This window comes from Centroberyx gerrardi, chromosome 19, assembly GCF_048128805.1.
Source record: "Centroberyx gerrardi isolate f3 chromosome 19, fCenGer3.hap1.cur.20231027, whole genome shotgun sequence".
NCBI classification, from domain to species: Eukaryota; Metazoa; Chordata; class Actinopteri; order Beryciformes; family Berycidae; genus Centroberyx; species Centroberyx gerrardi.
In genome coordinates, this window is record NC_136015.1 from 1,867,889 (window position 1) to 1,880,500 (window position 12,612).

Below are 12,612 nucleotides of genomic sequence, written 5' to 3' on the forward strand. Positions count from 1 at the left end.
GCGTGTGTGTGCGTGCGTGCGTGCGTGCGTGCGTGCGTGCGTGCGTGCGTGCGTGCGTGTGTGTGTGTGTGCGTGCGCGTTAGTCAGTGAGCAGGTGTGTGCATGTGAGCGTGGATTTTTAGCTTGGACATCAAAGTCATTCCATGATAGTTTTCTTGAAGGGTTGAAACAAAGCAAATTTTTTGCAACAAGTCAAGCTGCTTTACTTTTTGGCTTTTGTAATGTTGACCAGTGTGAGTAAAGTGTGTGTGCGTGTATGTGAATGCGTTATAAATATGTGTGTTTAAAATGTCCACTCATTTGACACTGATTCAAAGATGTTATTACAGTTGACAGACAATTTGTCCTCTTTTGTGATGAATCAGATATGGACTCAGATTTACTAAAACCTTTAGTGAGTACAAAAACCTTTACAGTGTTTCAAAGTCAGCACTAAGACTTGACGACTAAGACGTGATAGGTGCAAGACAATGCTGCTTGACCATGTCATTGGTTTTTCACATGCTAAAAGTTTTTGGACTCATGAGAGGCTTTAGTGAACCCCAGTTAGTTAGTGTTTATTTTGACTTTCATTTCACTGTAATAAACAATTTAATCCAGTGTCTTTGGTATATTTTTGAAGTGATGTGGTTTTGTAGTCATTTCTATAATGATGAATAGACGGGCTTTCAGGTGATGTAACACACTCTCTGGCAGCCATATTGGAGGTCCACAGCTTTTGGGCAACAACAGCTGTGAACTGATTATGTTTGTAGATATACAACTTGGCTGTCTTAACAAAATTTAACAGACATGGTTGATTTCTGTGCTGTGTTTGACTGGGAACTGATCGTTTACATCTGACTGATGTGTTTCGATAATGTCAGCTTGTTAGCTAGCTAATGGTATCTGGTTAGCTAACTATCTGTCTTGTCATTAGCAGTGGCTAGTAGTAGTAGCTAAATTTGCGAAAAGAAAAGCTATTTTTTCAGACTACTTACTTTTACTTATCACGTTACTGAATGGACACACTCACGACGCAACAACCTTTTTTCAGGTATCTCTCTTTTTCTAGCCTGGTTGTTAGTAGTAATTATTTACACACAGCAATTCTCCAGTGGACCTCTATGATCGAGCCAGACATGGTTGATTGGAGATTTGTGAAGCAACTGCAAAGCCTCCATAGTGGATTGGATTAGCTTCATTCGTGGGAACCTGCAGAATGATCTACAGCAGGTTCCCTGGTATGGAAAATTGGATCCCCACAAAAAAGCAGGAGGACCTCATTCACATTAGTCTATAGTTGCAAAATTATAATATGTGCCTACCCTAAATATGATCAAAAATATATTAAATTATATCAAATTATTAGATTTAAATATGATAAAATTATTAGGTATTACAATAAACAACCACTTATTGTCTTGATCTAAACATATAGACAATATTGTGGCAAAGGTATAGGCAAAGGTATAGTCATGAGCAGGAAATGCAACACTTATATTTCATCAAACATTATGACACAAGTTGTTAATGCTTTGGCGCTGTCACATTTGAACTATTGTCCTATTATGTCAATGGTCATCAGCCGCAAAAAAAGACCTGCAAAATATTCAGCGTGTTCAAAATAAGGCTGCCAGGCTTCTACTTAACTGCTCAGTTATGGTAAAGATGCATTCTCAACTCTCATGGTTGACTGTTGAACATTTTTGTTATTTATGGTTGCTTTTGTTTATTAGAAATATTGTTATCAACAAAACACCACTACTTTTTTCAGAGATTAATAAGTATCTCTACTACACGTAAGCACCACACTAGATCTGCCAGCACTGCCCAGACAAAGAACTAATACGCTCAAATCAATAGTTGTATATCGAGCCATTTCACTGTGGAACTCCTTACCCACTTTCATTGTAGCTAGAGCCAACTGCAAATTTACTTTTAAAAAACTTGTTAGAAGACATTTGTTTATGAGTTAAGGTCAAATGCTTGATTTTCATTCTATTTGTTTTGTACTGATGAATCCATGTAGATATATTTCATTCCCTTGATGGATCAGAAATTGAATTCGTCAACTCCTATAAACACCTGGGTATCTGGCTCGACAGTTCACTCTCCTTTCAAACTCACATCAACACGCTGCTCTCCAAAGTCAGAGCAAGAATTGATTTCCTGTACCATAATAAAGCATCTTTCACCCATTCTGCAAAGCACACCCTGGTTACAGTTTTTTACGATCGCTAGCAAGCGTTTTTCAATGCTTATAATACTTTTTCTAAACTCTTCTCACACCAACTCACCTACAACACACAGTTGGCAAAACAGTTAATTTTATGCTCAAAATCACATATTGTAAACTAAACACCAACACTAATTTTCAAAATGCAAGAATACTTTGTCAAAATACACTAACTCTACCAAAACACTGCAAGCATGTCTCAAAATCAAATAATTCTTTCAAAACACTAGCACATGTTTTCTTCCAACAGGAACATTTAGTCAATCACAGCACAATGACATACAAAATACTAACAGCAGATGGTATTACAGAAAATGCATTACTTTACATGTGTCAGTTCTACCCTTATACAATAGACAGTATATTGATAATCAATTGTTTTTCGCACTGCAGTTACTTTTGAAGTCACTCTACATTTTTCTTTTGTTGAGTGTAGTAAATGTTTTGCAAACATTCTATATCAGAAGTGAATGACTCATCTTTACTTTATAGAATGTACAGTATATGAAAAAGGAATAAGTTACAGAATTGCTGCAGTAAAGGCTTTATTTGCTATAGGAAATTACTGCAAGAGATCAACAAAAATCTGCAGTATAGCTGCTGGTTGCAGTGGTGTAAAAATAAAATATACAAACAGAAAAAGGCACAGAAGAAAAAAAAAGAAAAATACACAGTCCTTTTCTAATCTACCCGGTCTTCTGCATTTGGCCACATGTTCTCGTCCACATCACTCCTTATATTTTCTCTGGCTATGCACCTTGGGAAGTATCTTTTGGCGTGCCTTATCCACCCCTGGCAGTGTTCAGCTGTGATTGGTCTATTTGCATAACTTCAATCAGCTGTTTCTCACTAGCAATAAAAAAAAAATATAGGACATATATTTGTGTTTCAATGTACAATGTGAACTGCTGTTCACTTCAACTTTAGCCTATAAGTTAGGTTTAGAACATGAGGTTATCTGTTCTGACATACAGTGTGAAAGCAATTGTAAATTTGGCAGTAAAAATCCATAGTTTTGGTCTTGGTTGAGCTTGTGTGTAAAAGAAATTCAAGAGTTTTTAAAATGTGTTCACTGAATGCATTTTGTGTCAAAGGAACAAGAAATGTGTTAATGGTAAAAAACTGTAAAATGACCATTCTCCCAATCCTGGATTATGGCAACTTACAGTTTTTTACGATTGCTAGCAACCTTTTATCAGTTCTGTAGTCACATTTCCATAACTCTTAACACAGTTAGCACAACATTGGTCTGTTGTGGGCCATACCATTAACACATTTCTTGTTCCTTTGACACAAAATGCATTCAGTGAACACATTTTAAAAACTCTTGAATTTCTTTTACACACAAGCTCAACCAAGACCAAAACTATGGATTTTTACTGCCAAATTTACAATTGCTTTCACACTGTATGTCAGAACAGATAACCTCATGTTCTAAACCTAACTTATAGGCTACAGTTGAAGTGAACAGCAGTTCACATTGTATATTGAAACACAAATATATGTCCTATATTTTTTTATTGCTATTACGTAAGAAACAGCTGATTGAAGTTATGCAGATAGACCAATCACAGCTGAACACTGCCAGGGGTGGATAAGGCACGCCAAAAGATACTTCCCATGGTGCATAGCCAGAGAAAATATAAGGAGTGATGTGGACGAGAACATGTGGCCAAATGCAGAAGACCGGGTAGATTAGAAAAGGACTGTGTATTTTTATTTTTTTTTCTTCTGTGCCTTTCTCTTTTTGTATATTTTATTCTTACACAACTGTAACCAGCAGCTATATTGCAGATTTTTGTTGATCTCTTGCAGTAATTTCCTATTGCAAATACTGTAAAGGCTTTACTGCAGCAATTCTGTCACTTATTCCTTTTTCATATACTGTACATTCTATAAAGTAAAGATGAGTCATTCACTTTTGATATAGAATGTTTGCAAAAAAGAAGATAAAAATGCATACATTTACTACACTCAACAAAAGAAAAATGTAGAGTGACTTCAAAAGAAACTGCAGTGCGAAAAACAATTGACTATCAATATACTGTCTATTGTATAAGGGTAGAACTGACACATGTAAAGTGATGCATTGTCTGTAATATCATCTGCTGTTAGTATTTTGTATGTCATTGTGCTGTGATTGACTAAATGTTCCTGTTGGAAGAAAACATGTGCTAGAGTTTTGAAAGAATTATTTGATTTTGAGACATGTTTGCAGTGTTTTGGTAGAGTTAGTGTATTTTGACAAAGTATTCTTGCATTTTGAAAATTAGTGTTGGTGTTTAGTTTACAATATGTGATTTTGAGCATAAAATTAACTGTTTTGCCAACTGTGTGTTGTAGGTGAGTTGGTGTGTGAAGAGTTTAGAAAAAGTATTATAAGTATTGAAAAACACTTGCTAGCGATCGTAAAAAACTGTAATCTACAGGATTGCCCCCAAAAACCTTCTCAATAAACTGGACGTCATCTACCACACTGCCATCCGCTTTGTCACCGACGCCCCTTTCAACACTCATCACTGTAACCTGTATTCTCTAGTCAACTGGCCATCACTCCATACCAGGCGACAAATCCACTGGTATCAGTTCATTTATAAAACTATCACTGACAAAACCTCCCCATACCTCTGCTCACTACTCAATATTTCCATTAGTAACCGCAATTTACGTTCTGGCAAATTCATTATTATGGTCATTCCTAAAGTCTGCACCTCCTTTGGCCGTCACTCATTCCAGTTTGCCGCTCCTAGTGACTGGAATGAGTTGCAAAAGGTGCTAAAACTCCACACCTTCATTCCGTTACCCTCCTTTATAACTCATTACAAGCGATAGTTTCTGATCACTGCACCTGCTTTTGAATTTGCTTCTTCTGGTCCATAGTACATAGATTTTTGTTGTTGTATATACTGTATATATAGTGATGTCTTAATTTTGACTAATGTTGTTATGTACTTGCTGTATTTATGTGTTAATTGTCTTGCACCAACTTGCCTTCTGTTTCTGCCTCTTGGTCAGGTCGTCATTGTAAATGAGAATTGGTTCTCAATTGACTTATCTGGTTAAATAAAGGTTAAATAAAAATAAAAAATAAAATTCACACTTTTGTTTGTTTAGCTTGTCCTCAGCCTTTGATATGTAAGAATCATTGTTTACTGTACAAATGTGATTTATCGTATTATATCTTGCTTGTCTTTCATGTTGTGACCCATGAGAAAGTGGTCTTAATTTTTGTTGTTATTATATCCTCGTTTTAAAATGTGTGTATTTGTTTTGGATGTATATTGCATTTTAATGGGACCCCAGGAAGAATAGCTGGCACCTGCGTGTACAGCTAATGGGGATCCTTATCAATAAACAATAAACCCTCAGCACTGGATGAAGACATCCATGTCATCACTAAAACCTCTGTATGCGTTTGTATCATTTAAATAAGACATAAATAGATGAGACATAAAACAACAGCAAACAAATGGTGAGAACTAACATACTTGACAAGGAACAGACATTCACTGAGTTCAGGTTTCATTGTATCTTCCAATGGAGAAGTCCTGAGATGAAGGGCTCTTTTCTGACTGCGGGGCACAACATGCATATTGGTGGTTGGGGCAATGTGTTATGAATATGATGGTCAAAGGGATTTTCTCTTCTCAGTGTAGGCTACCTGCCAAAGAAGTTGGTAATTACTGATCTATTGAGTTGATGCTGGTGCTGGGATTGCCCGACTCAACACATTTGGACAAATTCTGCCTCTAGGTGGAGCTGCAGCCTTCCTGAGGAAATAAATTGGGTTAAAGGGGGAATGGTTGACAATCCCCTAGATGGCGTCATGTGGCTTGGAAAGAAAATGGGGTGAAAGTTCAGGCTAGGGAACAAAGTGAACTGTTACTTCCGAGAAATCTCCAGATCCAAAACACCCTCTAGTCACCTCCCATTCATAGAGTGCTTTCATGTCAAGACGTCTGACGTTACAAAATGGCTTCACTGCATTAATATCCTGAGACAGATGTTGTTGAGCACCAGAGAAATGTAGAGCTATCCCTTATAAACTACAGTGTTACTGAATATGAAACCAATCTGTTTGGAGTTTCATTTTGTATTCAAGTTATCAAGCTATCAGAATATATCCCAGAAAGGGTCACAGCTGTGCTTCACCTCTGACTTCATGTCCAACTTTGGGCCTGATGCCACCTGCCACTATTTTTATATTCTGTTTGTGTGCTTATATTCTACTTTTATTCCCCCCCTGTTGAAATCTATTAGTGGCAGCACGTGTCTCAGTGGTTAGCGCTGCCACCTCACAGCAAGAAGGTTCTGCTTTCGATGCGCGATTGCCCCGGTCCTTTATGTGCGGAGTTTCCATGCTCTCCTCGTGTTTCTTGTGGGTTTCCCCCCCAAAGACAAGCATACTTCTGCCCAAATCTACAAATCTGATAATGTGGATAGCCAATGATGGACATTGACACACCCAGCATATGTGCTTGTAAATGCATAGATCTGTAAATGGCAAGCATTTGTTAACCTCTAAAAAGCGAGAATACTTCGAAGCCAAAAGGAGTTCTGAGGATGAGGACACGGTATTTTTACCTTCCGTTATGTTCTATTTGTTGTACTAATCATCAGTATGCTCTATTTGTTCTATTTGTTGTATCCTCGTCTATATCCTATTCTTTGCTGCTTCCATGGCCCACTTGCCACACAGGGATCAATAAAGTTTCATCTCAACTCTCATCTCACTTCAACTACAAAGCCACATGATAAACAACAGCTCTTGCGAAATCAGAAACCTCCCCTGTTGTATGTACCAAAGCTGGCACAGTCAGACAGTCTATCCAGACGGATCTTTGTGTCTTATTCTATGAATGACATAACCCTACACTACAGAGGTTGTTTACCATGTCTAACTATAGGATGTTTAATCTAAATTACTTCAGTATGTTCAGAAGATATCTATCTTTAGTCTTTCATTCCCACCCACATAAATGAACCGAGGTCTTTGCCTCTTGGTCTTGGCCTATCCACTCATTGGTACCTTTTAAACTTGCCATTTTCAAAGTGCGTCTCAGGGAACAAATACTGTAACGATGAGAAACGCTTTCACAGATGACAGACTACAAAGATGCTATCTGTGTCTAGAGACCTGAGCCTCCTTGTATCTTTATGGCCCCTGACCCCTCCTGACCCCTGTAAAATGGTCCAGTATGGTCCAATATGGCCACATTGAGATTTCATCTCAGACACATTTCCAAGATAGTACACTGATGATCATTTCTGAAGTGGAAACACTGTATATGACTTTCTACCAATCAATCAATAATAATGATTTCTGTCTTGTTTCTGAGTCAAATGGCTACATTTCCTTTGATTGTTGAGATAGCACACTGTCTGTCACACTGTAGAAATGTGTTTGTAAATGTATATAAAAAGTTTTTTAAGCATGTGGATCTGCTGATGTCGCTAAGAGACTGTAGGATTTTCATTAGGCCCTTGTTGAACTGAAAGGCTTGTGGTAGTAACCTTTATACAGCAGTTATAGCGCACGGGAGTGGCCGTCCTGTAGGGGAAAAAAATAATTTGTGGAGTATTAACTCATGTGCATGACATGCTATTGTGTGCAAATAACATGTGTGCTTGACTTGCATAATCAGGATGCAAATATGAAACATGTGCACACTTTTGTGAGAAGTGTTGAGCAGTACAAATACTTTATGAAGTCTATAACTGCTCCAGTCTGCATATTGATGACAGTACACACACAGGGTACCACACTGTATTGTCATTCATCCACACGCTTTTGATGAAACTATTTACAATTATTGTTACATTTCAATTACAGTATAATAAAAGAGATTTTCAATACATCTTTCTACTTCAAAAACTTTGTTGTCTCAATAAGTGGTGCTGCTAAAAGATTAGTGTTTTCTGGAGGATACATGTCTGTCATAGACTTACACTTATGACTAATGTGACTATGTGACTTATGACTAATGTAACTTATGAGTTGTATGAGTTGTATTATAGGATAGGATAGGATTTATTATCCTCGAGAGGAAATTATTATTAGCCAAAACTTTAATATGTGCTAAGTTACTTTTCCCTGGTTTCAGTGTGTTTACTACATGATGTGTCCTTGTCTGTTTCTGGCTTCCAGACTTCCTGTCCCATCTGCTGAACACGCTCTAGAGTCTCTCAGCCACGCGGTGTCCACGCGGCCTTCTCGGGCGGTGATTGGCTAGAGCTGACACAAACAACAGTTTTCCACCAATGGGAGCGGTGTGCACGCGCTGAGCCATGCTGTTCATTCTGGGTCCTCATGCGCAGCTGAGGCTAGTCATATAAAACCAGCGCCTCTTTGTTTACAGCAGAGTGAACTGGAATAAGTGGAGGACTATAGAGGTAAAGCAAGCTGTAGCTTCGCATGATAGTGCAAACTATTATCTCTCAAGCGTTTAATTGAACAGCCGCGACGCTTAAACATCTTTCAGCCTAGTTTTCACCTTTGGATATCTTATCTGAGCAGTCATGGTGGCTATGACGAAGAGGGTGAAAACCTTCGAGGTTATTTTCTCGGACCCCTGCAAGACTTTTTACTGCGGTGGAGATAAGGTTGCCGGACGGGTGGTGGTGGAGGTGTCGGAGGTGACCCGTGTGTCCGCTATGAGGGTACTGGGTCTGGGCTGCGCCAAGGTGGACTACGCTAAAGGCAAGCAGCGCTGCCGACAGGAGGCTGAGTACCTGAGATATGAGGAAGTGGTCCGCCTGGACGACCAGCCAACAGGTACGAGTAACGTTACGTACTGTTGCATAGTCAGCCTGTGCAATGTACTGTGTAGTATCGCGTGGCAAGTTAGCATTGTGGTCACTTACATTTTCAATATAATATATCTAAATGGTAACATTTCTTGTGGAAAAACAACTTTGCAATGGTGTTAAGTTACCCCTTGTCTTTACCCGTGTAAATTGTCAACCCTGAAAGAATAACGTACTGGGATTCCCTCAGTTAGAGTTGACTTCCAGCTCTTAAACATTCACCACAGTGGGACTTCCCAGATAGAGTAGAATATAAGATCTTAGATTTCACTACCCTGGTATTCCCTCAGTTAGAGTAGACTGTCAGCTGTCAGATTTGACCTGGCTGTGTTGAGGGACCCTCCTGCCCCTGGCATCCATCCACACCAGTCTTGGCAGGAGTCAGCAGTGGAGTTTAGTATTCCATTGATGGAGTACAGTAACAAGAGTATTAAAGTTCTGTCATTCTATTAACAGATACTGATGGATCTGTCGTCCTGAGGCCCGGCAACAAATATGAATACATGTTTGGTTTTGAGCTCCCCATGCATGGGTAAGCCACTGTACCTTGTTTCCATTTACTTTTACATAAGTGAAATGTAAAGCACTTTGTTAATGGTTTAAGATGATTCTAACTTCTCTCATTCATTCTCACAGACAGCTGGTGTCATCCTACAAGGGGAAGTTTGGCTATGTCCATTACTATGTGAAGGCCCTGATGGAGAGGACAGGTCAGCCTGCCCTTGAGTGCAAAAAACCCTTTGAAGTGGAGGAGCCCCTGGATGTCAACACCCCAGATCTGCTGGTGAGTTCACTTATCATTGTGTCAGGACAACAAATCAGGGATTTACATTCTTATTGGTAGCTGTGCAGATTCAGTTTTTACAATAAGTTTGATGTAGGGGCCCCTGATGAATTGTGCGTAACCTTCCTTTATCTCTTCAGTCTCCCACAGGTGGCATGAAGGAGAAGAAAGTTACCTGCATGTTCATCCCTGATGGCCAGGTGTCACTTAATGCCAAAATAGACCGACGTGGCTTCTGTGAAGGCGAAGACATTTGCATCAGCGCCAAGTTTGAGAACACCTGCTCCCGCATCGTGGTGCCCAAGGCCGCCATCATCTCCAAGCACACCTACCAGGCCAATGGCCGGACAAAGGTCTTCCGCCAGAAGCTGTCCTCAGTCCGTGGAAATCACATCATCTCCGGCATGTGCGATGCCTGGCAAGGAAAGACCATCAGGGTGCCCAAGATCAAACCCTCCATGCTGGGCTGCAACATAATCCGTGTGGAGTACGCCCTGATGGTAAGCCTTTTATTTCTGCACGTAGCCCCAAAGCAAAGGTTTTGGCTATTAAATCACCTTTTGATAACTGCAAATACTTTCATAAGTGATTGGATAATTGTGATCTCACTTTATTGAATTAAACGTAACATATGTTAATGATCCTTCCTCCAGATCTACGTCCACATCCCTGGTAGTGAGAAGCTGATCCTGGAGCTGCCTCTGGTCATCGGGACCGCTGGCCTGGGCAGCCGATCCAACAGCGTGAGCAGCCAGGAGGGTTCTGTCAGCAATGCCTCCCAGAGCTGGGTGTCCCTCAGGATGCCCTCGGCACCGCCCAGCTACTGCGACATCACCCGGGACTGCCGGCTGGACCAGCCCCTCACGCCTCTCCTGGACGACTTCGACGGCGACGACAGCCCCATCTTCATGAACACACCGGCCTTCCAGTTCCCGCCGCCACCGGCGTACACCGAGGTAAGCGTCTCGGCCAGCATGTTCCTTTAAATGTCAGAAAACTCTCTTGCTACATGTTCCTCTAATGTTGCCTGAATTCCCTCAGTTTGGCTAATATGAAATGATCTCCTTTGTTGATAGACTATCTAACCAAGCTGTCATTTATTTCCCGATGCAGACTGACGAGGAGTACAATGGCAACGCTCGCATGCTGCCAGTCTGCTGAAGCCGAGCGGCACTACCGGAACTGTGGTCCAGCTCTCAGGGACCCTCTCTTCATCTAAGGCACTTGAAAAGGAGCGGAAGGTCCAACCTGCTGACGAGTGTCGAATGGACAAGTAAATCCAGGACAGTAAAAGTCGAAAAAGAAAGAGGTTGACGTGTGCCTGTCCTGTCGGCTTTCTTCACCACGCTTCACCACCTGAGCTGATGCTGATTTTTCCCTCCTGGTGCTCTTCAGGTCGCGGACCTGAAGGTCGAGCCGCAGAGCCTGTGGTGTGCTACGTTTGTGAATAAGCTGCTCCTTCCAGAGACTCTGCACTTATGTAGAAATTGTGAGGGTCTCACTGTCCATTATAAACCATGCAATCACTCCATGACTTTACTAATGGGGCCAAGCATTCAGTCATTCATTAGTCCTCAGCTGATTGTAACATCTTTGCTTGTTGGGCTTGTCTGTTCCTCGCAAAGTTTTGTCATTCCCGTCAAGCCCTATATTTTCCTAGAGGGATTTTACTAGAGGAACCATCTTTTTTGTTACTTTAGTCCAGGCAATTTGTGTTAGGAGGATTTTAAGATTTTGTGAGATATTTGTCAAGGGAATATTGGTTGCGTTTGAGAATTACTGCATGGTGAATATATCCTCCTTAGATGCTAAGGGACACCCATGCAGCATCCATATATTCTTGTGTACCAGTGTTTTTCAAAAACGTGGTTTATTCCTATATGGTATTGCACTTTCTGATTGATGCATTTTGCTCTACTACTGCCTACTAGAGTTCCTGATTTTTTTCCCTTATGTTTGAACAATGTTTCTGATGTTTGAGAATGTATCTGAACTAAAATACCCCAAACTAGTCTGAACCTCCATTTCCTTTTTGAAATGGGGGCTTGCTGAATAGCTACAATTTCTTGACACTACATGTGCCAAACAGGGTTGTACTTGCTCAGACATCACGGACCGCACCTTATGTAAACATAATCATGGTAACTTATCTGGGGTTGTCCTAGACAACATTTCACTGTGAGACGCCTGTGGTGGCGGCTTCACAATTATTGTTCTTCCACAAAATAATCACTGTTAAAGACTGATCTGTGAGAAAGCAAGTTTGCAATGCATCCTTAATACTTTGTATACAAGTATTTTTTTTGTATGAAACCCTATGGGTTAGTTTTCTATAAAATAAAAGTTGAAAAATATGAATTGTTTTTGCTTTTTCCTTTTAAAGGCTAAGTTGAATGTCATGTTATCATAAAGACAGGATCCAGCATACGTTATTCACTTGAATTGGAGAAAAATGTGTTGGGTATCAAAGCCCTTGTTGCGATGATACCTGGTAGCACAGTAGTGAAATCTCAGGCCTCTCATGTCCCTGACTCCAGAGGCAAATCTCACACCTGAACATCCTACTTCATTTGTAATGAAGCAGAATGGATAAAATAACACAACCAATATCAAATCTCACACCTTAACATCCTACTACCTCTGTAATGAAGCAGAACAGATAAAATGACACATAATTATCAATATCAAATGAATCTGAAAGTGAAACCTGGTGGGAAATGGAGCTGGTATGAGAGTAAACATTTTACCATGACCCTCTGCTGACATTTTGGAGTGAGGAAAGGGCCAAATAACTTAGTAACCA

General features: G+C 40.2%; 1 protein-coding gene across 1 annotated transcript; it reads left to right on the forward strand.

The window, feature by feature from the left end:
• Positions 1 to 8,567: 8,567 nt before the first annotated feature.
• Positions 8,568 to 12,163, forward strand: txnipa (thioredoxin interacting protein a). Its single transcript, XM_071895391.2, has 6 exons — positions 8,568 to 8,993; positions 9,482 to 9,557; positions 9,662 to 9,809; positions 9,950 to 10,309; positions 10,463 to 10,765; positions 10,923 to 12,163. The coding sequence occupies exons 1-6, from the start codon at positions 8,738 to 8,740 to the stop codon at positions 10,968 to 10,970; spliced, it is 1,191 nt and encodes a 396-aa protein (XP_071751492.1). The 5' UTR covers positions 8,568 to 8,737; the 3' UTR covers positions 10,971 to 12,163.
• The last annotated feature ends 449 nt before the right edge of the window (positions 12,164 to 12,612 follow it).